This window comes from Colletotrichum paranaense, assembly GCF_030867605.1.
Source record: "Colletotrichum paranaense strain IMI 384185 chromosome Unknown Scaffold_6.1, whole genome shotgun sequence".
NCBI lineage: Eukaryota > Fungi > Ascomycota > Sordariomycetes > Glomerellales > Glomerellaceae > Colletotrichum > Colletotrichum paranaense.
The window spans coordinates 849,733-863,383 of NW_026848964.1; the positions used below are offsets into that span (position 1 = coordinate 849,733).

Genomic DNA, 13,651 nt, shown 5'->3' on the forward strand with positions numbered 1-13,651 from the left:
TCACAGGACTCTGTGAAGAATCGCGGTCTACGACCGGTGTGAAGAGCATGAACGATAGCGTGCATGTATTTGGATACCCTCGTTTCCACGTGCACAATAGACAGTCCGCCTGCCTCGTTCAGGCATGCTATTCATGTCGCCAATCCTCATGCAGCGGTCACATCTACGTTTTCGGACTTCTACCCAGCGGACGAATACGCGATAACCAATCCGACTTTCCTCATTGACGGGCATCCATGTTAGCTCCGCAGTACAAAGCGGACCGCAGCCCGGAATGCAACGTTGTTAAACCCGCTGTCATCCTTAGCTCGCTTACGTTCCACAACATCGCCTGGCTTGCATCAAGTCGTCTCCTCGTGATGCGGGGGGCATCGAGGGCTTGTAAAAACATCGTGGGAGAGGTAAATCGTAGCAGAGTTTAGAGAATTGCAACATTTCTGGGCTTCCATCTCACTTTTTCGTGAAGATGAGTTTCATCCCCGAGGCTATCACGCCGACGTCCGTCCTGTCGTGGCAGTGTGCAGCTACGCTCCTTGTCATATGGATCACCTATTGTCTAGGGCGCGCCATCTACAATGTCTCGCCTCTACACCCCCTTAGCAGGTTTCCTGGCCCCAAGTTAGCTGCTGCATCGTATGCCCCCGAATGCTGGTACGATTTCGTGATGAAGGGGCGGTACACCTATGAGATTGTCAAGATGCACCAAATTTACGGTATGTGATTCTTATTGTCGTAAGACTCAACCTCCCTTAGATACATCAGCCAATGGGGAATAATCTAGGACCCATTGTCCGTATCAACCCTGACGAGGTGCACTGCGACGACGTTCGCTTCACCGACGAAGTATACGCCATCAACGGGAGAAAACGAGACAAGCATATCCACCACATGATCAACCTACCAGACCCGTATAACTCTCACCAGCACTTCTCATGCCTTTAGCTTGCTTGCCTCTGACTCCCATCACAGCGCGACCTTCGCCACATTTGGCACGATCGACCACGATCTCCACCGCAGACGGCGAGCCGCCGTCGGCAAGTTCTTCTCCCGGCAGCAGATGCTCAAGCTCGAGCCGCAAGTCCACGCATCAGCGCAGAAACTCTGCGACAAGCTCCTTTCGTGTGCTGGTGCGGATGGCGAGGTCGTGCCTTTGCAAGACGCTTATAGCTGCTTTACGACGGACGTGATTACCGAGTACTGCTTTGGCGAGTCGTTTGGATTTCTTGAGCAAAAGGAGTGGACGCCTAATTATCGTTCGGCTGTTTATGGGGCACTGGTTCATACGTTCCTATTCAAGTTCTTTCCGTGGACGAAGATCGTTATGAATGCTGGGCCGTAGTAAGTGCAGTTGCATACCTGCAGGAGCGAGAGTTATCAATAACAGCTGACTTATCTAGTCTCAAGAATTACCTACCTAGGGACACGGCCATCTTTATCAATACCTACGCAGTAAGTTCACTCTGGTTCCTTGGTCAAAATGTATGAAAGACCTCCGAGAACGGCGATTGATAAATAAGCACCACAGACCGTCATCCCAGCCCTCGTAGAGAAGGCGAGAGACCGCAAAGTGACAGGTACAGATATATACCAACACTCGCCCAATGTCTTCGCCGCCTTATTCGACTCCGATCTCCCGCCCGAAGAAAAGACGGTTCTACGACTCACGTCCGAGGGTGCCATCATGATAACCGCGGGAACGGAAACAACAAGCTACACACTGACGATGATCAGCTTCCACCTCCTATCGAACCCCAAAATCTTGGCAAAGCTGACGCGAGAACTTCAAGGGGCGGTCAAGGATCCGAAACACCTGCCAAACTGGCCGACGTTGGAAACACTGCCATATCTGAATGCTGTCATCTCTGAAGGGCTGCGGCTTGCGCCCGGTGGATCGATGCGTACTGGCAGAGTCGCTACCGAAGAAGATCTCGTCTATCGCGGGAAATGGAGGCCTCAGGGAGCGGAAGTTGATGTGGATGTGTGCCATGTCATTCCACGCGGATGGGCGGTAAGTATGAGCGCCATCATCTCACATCTCGATGAGAGGATGTTTCCGAACGCCAAGGAGTTTATACCGGAGCGGTGGATCGATGAGAATGGTCAGAGGAGGAGGGAATTGGAAGCTGGGTTCATCCCCTTTTCCAAGGGAACGCGACAGTGTGTGGGAATGCCGTAAGTTTTTGACTACCCCTTGCAAATTCCTTGTTCACCTGTACTGACCTTCTGCGTAGGCTCGCATACTCTGAGTTATATATCGCTTTGACTTCGTTGGTGCTGAGGGTCTTTCCGCGTATGAAGCTGTACGACACTACTTTGCGCGATGTTGAGTATGACCATGACTTGGGCGTGCCGATTCCCGCGACCGAGAACGGTGTGAAGGTCAAGATCATTTAGTCTGTTAGAATAATTGAGGATGAACTATCAAGTAAATGTATTTGTTGAGCATGTAAGGTGAATCGCTTATGGACTTCTATTCCCACGGGCCAGTTGAGTGAAACTACATCACCAAACTATCAATTAAACTTAGAAACTCACAGTCTTTGTGATTGACTACCTAAATATAGCCAAATCCCATCCTCAACATTCACTCAATCCATCTCCCTGCATTTTTCAAAACAAAGAACTGCAACCTTGGCTTAATTCTCACAACATTCTCCGCTCCACCGTCTCTTTAACCGACTGTTCAAACTGAAATTCCCCAGTCTATCTAACTTTCTTCATCATGAAGCTTAACGTTTGTGTTGTTGTGGGGTTGACTGCCATCTGTCAAGCCGAACAGCTCTCAGTAATCCCCATCAATGAGACGACATGTCACTCTCTTCCGAAGGCTTCTTCGATTGAAGTCATGCCTAAAAATGTGACTACAGCTCACTCAACTCTCAAGCCTTCGTCAATTGGAGTCATTCCCATCGACGTGGTGACAGGCCACTCCCTCCTCAAACCCTCGCCAAGCCAAGCCCCATCCAACTACACATGCACGCATGAGGACACGAACAAACCAGCCACCGACAACCGCCCGGCTGAAGTCCCGTACTGGGGCTTTAAGCAAAGCTGCACCGAAATCCACGGCGACGGAGGCGAAGCAGCAGTTATTTGGGCCTGCTGCGACACGACCCACGGCTACGGCATCCAGAATCGGTTTCGTCTAGGCCAGTGTATCGAGAACGCGCGCGGGAAGCTAATCCCGCGCAAGAATGGGGGTTTCTGGCGCACGTGTGAGGATTGTGGGCTCAAGGATCCAGAGAGGCCGACCGTGTATAGCTGCAAGTGCTGGCCTATGCCTAGGCATGGGGCGAAGCATGAGCGTGTGGAGGCTGAGATCGAGTTGGTAAGTCACGGGGAAAAAGGTTTTAAGGAGTGATGATATGATTTTGGTGCTAAAGATATGTGTAGAACGACTTTATCGGTAACGACCATGGCAAGTTGGTTTGCTTCGGCGTCAGGGAACAGCGCTACTGGGGAAATTGCACCAACAACTTTCCTTGGGATAAGTAGACTTCAAGATAGCAGATAGATACACTAAGTTTACTCATTAAGACTCATAAGCGTGAAAAACCTTTGCGATAATTTTCCAACCCCCATCAACCTTGATCAACGTGTGAAAGTCTGTGTAGGCCGGTCCGTCAGGGGTGTTCTCCATGTCTACCTTGACGACGGCAGTCGTGGGTGTAAGACCAATGATGTCGCAACGGGTCTTGAGGGACGCGCTTGTGCCGTATGTGTCGAAGAATGCGTGAAGGTTAGTGTATGAGCCTACTGAGAGTGTGCCATCGGCTGGGGCCCAGCCGGTCATTGTTGCGTCCCTGTGGAATGCGAGGTCTAGGAGGGCGCGATCTGCTTTTGCGACCCTGTCGACGTAGTGTTGGACTGTGTTTATAACTTCGTCGTATTCTGACGTTGGAATTGTCTTGATGTTTTTGGACATTGGTAAAGGCTGGTGTTTTGGATGTTTGAGGTTCGGGGACTTGGTGATCACACGAGGTGTAGTTAATTATCCAAGCCTTTGTGTTTGGGCCTGACTTCTGTACACCACTTGGCGTTTCTTTTAAATACCGGAAGTATAGACTGTATCTTCTTTTAGACTAGGTTTGCGCAACCAGCTGGAGGTGCTTTCAAATCAAGCGCCGTGGAATTCCACATAAGGTAATGTTCTTTTCATGCCAAGGAAAGCACCTTGATGGTACCACAACGAACCCCGCTGAGGCCGTGGAGCAGCTGCCGATTGTTTGGTGTTCATCCGCGGAAACCTGCCAAACCGGAGAAGGACAAGAACCACCTCCACGATGTGCTAGAATACTTCAAACGAGTGTCGGTACTTTCTGAGCCTAAGTTACAGCCAAAGGAATATTTCACTCGCTCGAGAGAATATATCTTGTGTAACTCCACAGAGTTGCGAGATAGTGATTAATGGAAAAGGTTAAGAGATCAATAGGTATTTCGACAATTAGGCGTGTTTACGGAAGCCCACAAAGCCTTGGAGGCCATGTCATGATTTGTACAAGTACCTCTCTCGCATCCCTCAGTCGAATACCACATGGGCGGTCATACAACATACGAGGATCATATGGCTTGGCAAGTTAACCCTTCTTCAAGAGAATCCATCAATGGCCACAGGTACCGTCAGAACGTCCAGACACATGGGCTAAGGTAATGTTGGATCAGGATTAAGACTTCTAGACTAGACTGGAAGGATCAAGACTTACGTCTGCATTCGGCGTTGAGACAGCAATCACTACTTCCAACAGTACAATCGCCTGTTATGCAAGTAATTAGTCCGCCAGGATGGGTCGAGGCCATCGTCATCTGTGATGGCACGAAGGAAACCTACCGCCAGCTGGCGTGCAAGCTAATAGAGGGAATCGAATTAGCAAGGGTTCAAAAACTCTTAAGATAGTGGATGAACCCTAGGTAGTTGCCAACTTACCCAGAGAAGATGCGACGAGAGCGCTCATAATCGTGAAGATGGAGAAAATGTTGACCTGCATGGTGTCCTAGGTTTCGTATCGAGCTTCTTGTCGAAGGCGGGTTGTAGGGCAGGTTGAGGTCAATAGCAAAGGCTCTTTACAAATATTTGTGATCCCGCTTACTACTAGAAGCTTTACTTGGCAGACTAACCGCCCTACTTATAGATGTGAGAACTGCCATTTCTTCCGCATCCACATGTTCGGAAAGAGTGGACTTGAACATGCTCGTTAGAAGGCATTATGTTGACTCGAGTCATTGGTTCGTGAATTGACTTTCAAACGGGGTGGATAGCTTCATGATTCAGTGGACAAAGGTACTAGGGAGTCACGGAGAAAAGCGCAAGCATCATCGCGTATGGGCCAAAATCCCTGGGGTCTATTGGCGAATAACTGACCTCGGTCTCGCATAATTACAAGTACGGACACAATGACCTCGTCAGAATGGTGTGTAGAGTTTCAACCGCGTAATACGGGAAACCTTAATAGATGGAATTAGGCAATTGGACTAATGGCACTTAGGGAGTACAATCTCACTGTGAAGCCCTAGGTACGGAGACTTAGTTGAGGATCTTGTCTGCAAATACAATCCCGATCGGGAACTATTTCTCGCCCGATTTAGCATCTCGTTACGTTTATGTGATCACAACACCACTGGCGCCGGTTATAATCTTTGGTAAGAAATGAGAGCGTCGTCTCAGGTGTCTCAGTAAGGTCTCTCAAACTTCGCCATAAAAACCATGAGCTCCTGAGGACGGTCCTGAGCCATCCGAGATGGTCTTGCATATATTGTAAAAGAGCATCAACCATCAAAACTTTGCACCTTCAAATTCAAACTTGAGAAGATGCCGTAGTTAAAATTATAGTCATCGTACTGACATCTTGCCGTTGTATTCAAAGTGTACATAAAGTGAAATTCGCCGACAGCCTGGCATAAGGTAGGTGAGTAAACACACAGCATACTAGCTTGAATAAACACACTCCGCACTTTTAGTTCTGAAGAGGGTTGGAAGCTAGCGTACGGACTAGTGGGTTGCATTTAAGACAACACGTCCAGACTACTCATTGGCACTTGACGAGCGATGCAGCCATTGTTTGGGGGAGATCCGAAATATGGAATCGCAAGTTTGCCCAAACGTCTCCTGGAATTATTAAGTTTTTGAGTACTTCAGCTTCAGAATGATATCGACAAACACGTCTATAGGGGAGTACTTTGTGCAAAACATGTAGACGGAGGTAGGAACATATCAAGTGAAATCTGGCAACGAGGTGAGAAAGGATTTAGAAAGAGAAAATCATCATCTAGATACCATCAATACCTGATGTAGGGAAAAAGAAAAAAAAATATTGCACGACCTAGGGCGTGAAGAAACAATTGTAGATGGAGGCGCGCCGCGAGTTCATACATGATCTGGTTAATGGCGGCGAGGATTTCATGATGCGCGCCAAAGAGGTGCACAGTTCAGTCATCCGACATACATGTATTGTGGATATTAAAGCTCTCGGCGCTTAAGAATCAAGAACCAAGAACTCCAAAACTTCCGTCGTTAGTATATACCCGCATCTCCGATACTCAATCTTTCCGCACTTAAGCACCTTACCTTTCACGAGCCACCACGTTTTCCAATACCATTTCCTGTTTTAATCATTACAACCTCAGCCTCGGCGTCTCAAAATTCTTGCATCCTATTTTGTGACCTCGACAGGAACTACAACCAAAAATACCCGAAAAGTTCAACGAGATGGACCGCCAGTGTCCCCAAAGCAATGCACTGCATAGAAGTTCCCTGGAGAGACTCCCACCCGAATTACTTATGGAAATTTGCAAAAGCCTAAACGGCGTATGTTCTACAGATTCGCGTCACTTCGGGAAACCCCTCAAAAGTCTTGCGTCACTCTGTCGAGCATCCAAGCTTTTGCACGCTATTGGAACAGCTGTGCTCTATCAGCGATTTCAATTTCGGATCAGCAGAGAGGAACCCAGCTTGAGAAGACTGATACAATTTATATTGACGACCCAGCGGAATTCTCTCCTGGCTGGGCATGTGAGAGACCTGACTCTTGAGATACATAATGCAGACTATCTGAGCTACCGCCGAACGACTGTCCACGAATCATCAAGAAACCTAGACTTGAAACTTGTATCGTTGGCACCCACGCTTCGAATGCTCCGGTATTCCACCTCGACCTTGCAGTTCGCCATTATTCTAGCGCAGTACCTTATCATACGGCTGACACAACTGAGAAGACTATCAATGAGGTCTCATTGTCCTAGCTCAACGCACATAGTAGGTAATTGGGCCTATCTTAGGACAAATGGACGACCAGGGAGCTTGCCACATTTACGAATCGTGGCAATCCAAGCAATGGAAGCACCCGCAGCATCCCAAAAATGGAGCTCTAGTATTTTACAAGCTCTTTGTCAAATCGCGCCAAACATCACCTATTTGGATACTGAGCTGGTTATACCGTTGCCAACATCTATCGACATGGCAAACGCAACCTTTCACCTGCGCAACATTGAATACCTCAATCTAAACGGGACAGAGATAGGATCTGAGATGCTGTCTTCATTGGTCAATTCCTGTGGACCACTGAAAGGTTTCAAGTATCGACCAGCCACCTGGAACATGTATGGATGGCGTCCTCGGACGCGAGAAACTGCCAATATCACCGCTGGGTCGATACTAGATGCACTCAGACCTCACGCAAATACGTTAGAGTCTTTGGAACTAAACATTATGGAAAATGTCTTCCGTTCAGGCCGTCGGGAGCAGCTGGAATCCATGCGACATTTCGGAACTCTCACATACTTGGGACTGGATAGCTTCTGCTACGACGGACGACAGTCCCTAGGCAACATTCTCCCAGGCAGACTGGAGACTATAGAAATCACATGCATGCATGAAACGATGCATGAAGATGTCTTGGAGCTGGCGCGTTTAGCCAATTGGCTTCCCAACCTCCACACGGTTAATTTATATCCTTGGCCCAATAGCACGAGCTGCCCTACGAGTATTCTCAAAATCTCGACCATTGCTGAGAAATTTCGACAAAGAAACGTAGTATTCTCATTCTCTCACGGAACTTATCTCAATCGCGCATCCAAATGGGGGTGTGCCAGTTTTCTAAACCGCTTGGCCCCGTGGTACCCTCCCCACGGACAGCTTGAGACAACAGCTTAGCTAGAAAACGATTATCTGTTTGGGAAGCACTGATGGAGAATAGCCCCGCTTCATAGCCGCCGAGCCGAATAAATATGATGATTTATCTACAACTGACTAATCACTTTGTCCTCATCATCCATGGTATAGACTATACACAATTATTGAGGCAACATCGGTCCTAAATGGTATTGGTAGTTGGGTAATCGGGATGAATTGGTTGAGCTGATAATTGATAGAAATCATGGCCCAATACAGCTTGTTCATAGATTTGAGATTTAATTGCAACAATATCTTCATGTGAAATTACAAATAGGGGCTAATGAAATCAGCAGAGAAGTGTATGTTGAGCTCCAAACGACCAGAATCGCAAATCCAACCCTTTCCGATCACCTACTTCATGAAAACTTTCAATCACGGAAATACCACCAAAGGGCCTCGAACCCTCTTTTCAGAGGTGACCATTGACACACAACTTGCAGTTGTTTGACTAGAGAGTTTGTAAGCCTTCTGACTGAACCGAGAACGATCGAGATAACTAACAGCTGACAAAATGGTGGCTACAACAGCGGCTGAGCATTTGGAATCTTCCTTCACATCTGTTTTCAGATTCCAGATTAGCAATTGGCAAGAAGGATTGTTTCTCGCTGTTGTTATTGTTTCACCCTGAGTACCTGGTTAAGGTGCTGTCGGAGGCGTGAATCCGAGTAAATAGAGGGGCGACATCACGATGGAAATGCTTACCGAGTCCGCGAGCAGCGATCGCCCACATGCAGGTGACACCACCCGGGGTGACAGATCCAAGGCAGCCTTAGCAGGTGTCAGTAAAGGACAGGAAATGTAAGACGAGGGACTCTCTTACTAAAAAAGCGACGCCAGCCACAGTGCATGAACGGCACGTTGCTCCTCTTGTCGAGATCTCTGTTCTCAAGGTCCAAATCGGTGTCTAGCAGAGTTGTCAGCTTTGTACTCTTCAAAGGATCTCTTCCATCACCGAAACTTCATTCCAATTTGAAATGACGATACCTTTGAAGTAAGCCTCGAGGGCAGTTTTCCAATCATCAGGGAGGTCCTTCGGGATCTCAATGTTCTCAGCAGCTCTCAGGGCCAAAGCACCTTCCGCAGAAGGCAACTCAGCTGGGATGGCCAGAGCCAGGGGTGCCAAAACAAGGCAGGCGATGAAGGAGCTGAAATGCATTTTGGAAAGTTGACTTGAAGAAGATTCAAATACTTTGGTGATGAGATTGTGGGAAAGGTTGTTGTCGATGTCGAAAAGTATTCACGAGGAAACGAGGCTGTTGGTGCTATTTATATGAAATCTTTGATATATCACGATACTTGCAAGCTCAAGACAACTGATATGTAGTCTGTTTTACCACTATTGCGAATGTATGGCTGGTTGCCATCATGTCGCTGCTCCATGGGCCCTGACGTCTGCACTGAACTGATTCATCACGAGATGCTTCCTTGCCACGCGCATTACAGTCCGCTCCTTATTGGTCAATAACGCTCGTTCGTTCTATTGAGCTCGTTGTGGAACTTCCAAGAGAGTTTATCGGAAAATAAAAAGCTTCTCACATTTAATTTCATTCCGGAATTGGGTAAATCAGTGTGTAGCTGGCCAGTTGACATGTCGGCGAGTCAAGATGCAGCCGAACATCCGAGTCGCAACTGACTCCTTGACGATCCATGCGCGAACTCAAAAAAGTCAAAGACGGATGAACTATGGCCTAGGCTTCGTACTGGCCACTCAGAATCTCTCAATAACTCCACGAGGACTTGCTGTCATCAAACTCTGTCATATTTATCGGCTGCTCGAGATTCAGCCATATGAGTAGAGAAGAATTAGCCATAGTCTTCACGATAACTGAGTTTGGGATCGTTGTGAAGCAACGCAACAACGTGGACACTGGCGAGGATCTCATAGGATGTTGGGCAATCAAAGAGAATACGATTTTGGATTTGAACTCGGAGTAGACAATTGTGTTCGTGGAGTTGCGCTTACGATTTGTCAAGCAATGATCATGAGTGTCATGAACAGATTGCACACAACATTGCATGAGACCTGCGTATATAACGCCCAGAAAGCTCCCAACGAAACAAAAATATTGTCCATAACAGCAGAAAACTACCACCGCACACTCCCAACTCCAAGCTTTACTCAAGATTTCTCTTAACCCCCCTACCTTACACAACAAAGTCACAATGGCACACTTCAGCCGCCCCGTTCTTCTCATCCTCACCACTCTCTTCCTCTTCTACGGCTTCAGCACCGCCTTCCCATCTCTCGCGGGGGCTCTCGAGCCCCGTTGCTGGCGCAAAGCCTGCGATCACTGCGAGCGTGTCACTGTCACCATCGATCACCCAGGCTCCTGCAACAGCGTCAACCGCGATAATCTCAAGGCAGCCATCGACAGCACCTTCGTCAACTATGCCGGCAACTGTAGAGGCGAAGAGGCCGGCTTCAGCAACCAAGCAATTGCTGGCATTCAGGGAATCGGTTGCAGAGTTACTGTCAACTTCCCTCGTGGCAACAAGGGTGTCGACTGGGGTGGTTTGATCGGTTCCAACCTGGTTGGAACGGGAAGCTGGGCTGTCTCTGGCACCTCTACCGATGGCAGCGTGCACTGCGGCGGTTCATGCCAGTGGTAATCACATTGACATCACAATCCTTCGACTTGATCACTGCATCATTGGTTTCCGGAACGATAGGTCCAATGATTGCGCAAACAGCACTCACATGGGATGTGGTCCGGGTGTTGAAACCAAGTTCCACAGACAGTTGGACTTGACTGGATATGTTTCGCTTTTGTTCAATACGCATTTCAATGCACCAACTTGAGTCAGATCATCATTTACATTTAGTTTCTCAAATTCACTATTATCATCAATCGTTTTCCGTTCTTATTATCGAGACAAGTTTGCTGCATTATTGAAATTCCAAGTTACTAGCACACCGAGAGTTGGAAAAAGGACACCGTAATGCAGTCCCACACTTCCACCCAAGTCGATCTGATAGGAAGCTGGGCGCCTAGACCAGATCGAATGACCTTGTGGACTACTCGGTGGCTCTATCCCCTGCCGCTTGTTGGTCCCGTCTCCGCATCCCGCGGACTGCCCATCACTCTTGGCTGCTGACATGCCAAGCAGGAGCTGATAGGGTGTCAACCTCGAGATTTGCTGCAAAAGCGAGTGCGAATTCACAGCCACAAAGGATGCTGTTACCTGCACGTTACCTAAGGCAGTTTAAAAAACTACGAAGTTCCTAAAAACACATTTTCGTACAAGACCACTTCTCCCTCTAGATTGACGAGTGACGCGATATGATTTTGCAATCTGACTAGCAGATTTCACCCTCTTCCAGTCTTCAATCTAAAAGCAATCGACCTCTCTGCAGTATTCACCAACATTTGGAGACAAGCCTTCCAAACGTTCCAAAATCACGGTCTTTCTTTCCCAGATGATACTCAGCCGAGTACGAATATGTTGGCTACCATAAGTAGTGAAAGCAGAAAGGTGGCCTCCCAAACAGCCGCCAGCTTGGTGCAAAGCGTTTTGAAAGAACGGTCTAAGGTCGTCGTAAAGACTGGAGGGAATAGCAGTGGAAAACAGCATGGCCTGGTGGAAGAGATTGCCCAATCGGCGGCTGCAGGTATTGGTACCATCTCTGAAGCCTTACATCACAGGAAAGAGAAGAAGTCCAGAGTACTAAATCCAGAAAATCCCTCAAGCCAGCCAGACAGTATCAGCAACGCGGAGTCTACCCCGATACAGCTTGACGAAGGAACGGGATTAGCGAACACCACTGACCTTGGAGCAACAACGCCCGTGTCAACTTCGCCACCTTCTCAAGACACAGATGATCTTGCATTGGCTTTCATCAAGCGACACCCGTTGAATATTACTGGAAGTTCTGAGGATGGGCAGAGACTCTCTCTGCCAGTGCTTGTGCCCCAGAGACGGCCCGAGAAGCGAGCGCGGGGTTTCATACAAGCCTACGCACCAATGCTAGTCGACTTTAATATCAATCAAGATACTTTCCTCGACTTTATCGATACCCTCAATAAGTCACTGGAACCCAACCCTTGGATCAGTGCCGTCAATTTGGCGGGCTTTGCAGGAGAAGCACTGCCAGATCCTGCATCGCTGCTCTTTGGATTCGCCTTTGAGGCTGCCACCGTGGCCGCCATGGAGGGACAAAGTCTATACTGCTCCAACAAGTTCTTGAACTGCGTCAATGCAGACTTCTTTATTCCACGAGGGTTGGTCTGCCTCGTTGTTACATGGCAGCCCGACAACGACTGCGGCCAATTCGCAAACAATTTTGTGGAGGAAGTGAATGCGCTACAAACCAAGCCTGATTTAAAGCAGGAAATCTCAGATGTTGTCGCAGGGAAAAAGAAGCCTTCGAAGGGCTGGCAAGAGTTGAAGACACAGATGGGTGACTTGATGAAGCCCACTCGTGGCGACTTCAGTTGGCCTGAGCCGGCGCCCCTTATCTTCCCGGACCCCAAGAGCAATCCCAAAAAGGCTGATGTTGAAGCAAAAAAGAAGAACACTTGGGACAGAATGGAAGATTGGATCAAGGACCACTCAGACAAACGCGCTCAAGCTACCTGGATCGACGAGAACAAGGATCACCCAAGGATGAACTTAATGCCGCAACCAAAGTTCAAGTCACGATACGCTGACCCGAATCATCAAGTATCTAGTGGTGACCTTGTCTCTTTATTCACAGGAGGTCGCTGGAAGCTTGCAAGTACAGATGAGAAAGCCGAGTCCAGCAAAAAGCCGGAGAAGCGGGTTCGGAAGGATTATGAGAGAGTGAAGAGAGACGAAAAGAAGAAGAAGGAGGAGGAAAGCAAGAAGAACATAAAGGAAGGGAAAAAGAGAGGTACATGCATTCACAATGCGAAGCAAGGAAAGAAGATCGATGACGAAACCAGCGAGACGGCAGACCATCAGGAGAGGGCGGATGAGATCGTTGGCCTAAGAAGTCACAAAGTGAAGGAGACCAGTACAAACAGTGTTGAGAAAGATGATGGAACGAAATCAAACAGCAAAGCCAGGATTCACGACGTGGAATCTCACGACGTGGAAGATGATCATGTTGGGGGACTCGCGGGCAAAGGTCAATCCCAGAAGGCGAAGAAGAGAGCTGGTTCTTCAAGCATTCCAAGTGATGTCTTCAAGGGTCTTTTCCAAAAGGTAAGCGCAGCGCCCAAGTATGCATTGACTGAATCATTCAGCTAATTTAGACGAAAGGATGTACTCTACCTGGCTATCCTCGATCTACCATGCAAAAGGGCGATTGAAGACTTGGGTGATCAGCCGCAGCAGTGAAGTTTGTGCAAACCAACAGGAATCTCACGATGGAGACCAATGGTGTTTTTTTGGTTTCTGTAGGCGCGCGCGGATGCGTAGCGCTTACGGATTCAGACCCTGTCAGTTGGTTTGATGTTCTTACCAACAGTCAACATCATGTCGAACCTCTTGAAGCTAGTCTGGATTTGGACGGCGCATCTT

General features: G+C 48.2%; 7 protein-coding genes across 7 annotated transcripts; 5 read left to right on the forward strand and 2 right to left on the reverse strand.

Annotated features, from left to right (window-relative positions):
• Positions 1-466: 466 nt before the first annotated feature.
• On the forward strand, positions 467-2,394 carry CPAR01_07905 (trichodiene oxygenase; the record flags this gene model as incomplete). The annotated part of the gene is made up of 6 exons (XM_060492174.1): positions 467-713; positions 782-908; positions 970-1,338; positions 1,398-1,449; positions 1,526-2,172; positions 2,232-2,394. 6 exons carry the CDS (start codon positions 467-469, stop codon positions 2,392-2,394), a joined length of 1,605 nt encoding a protein of 534 aa, XP_060348544.1.
• Positions 2,395-2,722: 328 nt separating this feature from the next.
• Positions 2,723-3,495, forward strand: CPAR01_07906 (uncharacterized protein; the record flags this gene model as incomplete). The annotated part of the gene is made up of 2 exons (XM_060492175.1): positions 2,723-3,328; positions 3,394-3,495. The coding sequence occupies 2 exons, from the start codon at positions 2,723-2,725 to the stop codon at positions 3,493-3,495; spliced, it is 708 nt and encodes a 235-aa protein (XP_060348545.1).
• A 37-nt stretch (positions 3,496-3,532) lies between these two features.
• Positions 3,533-3,925, reverse strand: CPAR01_07907 (uncharacterized protein; the record flags this gene model as incomplete). Its single annotated transcript, XM_060492176.1, has 1 exon — positions 3,533-3,925. One exon carries the CDS (start codon positions 3,923-3,925, stop codon positions 3,533-3,535), a length of 393 nt encoding a protein of 130 aa, XP_060348546.1.
• A 3,402-nt stretch (positions 3,926-7,327) lies between these two features.
• CPAR01_07908 (uncharacterized protein) lies at positions 7,328-8,146 on the forward strand (the record flags this gene model as incomplete). The annotated part of the gene is made up of 1 exon (XM_060492177.1): positions 7,328-8,146. The coding sequence occupies one exon, from the start codon at positions 7,328-7,330 to the stop codon at positions 8,144-8,146; it is 819 nt and encodes a 272-aa protein (XP_060348547.1).
• A 430-nt stretch (positions 8,147-8,576) lies between these two features.
• CPAR01_07909 (uncharacterized protein) lies at positions 8,577-9,323 on the reverse strand (the record flags this gene model as incomplete). Its single annotated transcript, XM_060492178.1, has 5 exons — positions 8,577-8,615; positions 8,669-8,724; positions 8,870-8,935; positions 8,988-9,071; positions 9,152-9,323. The coding sequence occupies 5 exons, from the start codon at positions 9,321-9,323 to the stop codon at positions 8,577-8,579; spliced, it is 417 nt and encodes a 138-aa protein (XP_060348548.1).
• A 1,007-nt stretch (positions 9,324-10,330) lies between these two features.
• On the forward strand, positions 10,331-10,777 carry CPAR01_07910 (uncharacterized protein; the record flags this gene model as incomplete). The annotated part of the gene is made up of 1 exon (XM_060492179.1): positions 10,331-10,777. One exon carries the CDS (start codon positions 10,331-10,333, stop codon positions 10,775-10,777), a length of 447 nt encoding a protein of 148 aa, XP_060348549.1.
• Positions 10,778-11,608: 831 nt separating this feature from the next.
• On the forward strand, positions 11,609-13,468 carry CPAR01_07911 (uncharacterized protein; the record flags this gene model as incomplete). The annotated part of the gene is made up of 2 exons (XM_060492180.1): positions 11,609-13,333; positions 13,391-13,468. 2 exons carry the CDS (start codon positions 11,609-11,611, stop codon positions 13,466-13,468), a joined length of 1,803 nt encoding a protein of 600 aa, XP_060348550.1.
• Between the last annotated feature and the right edge of the window lie 183 nt (positions 13,469-13,651).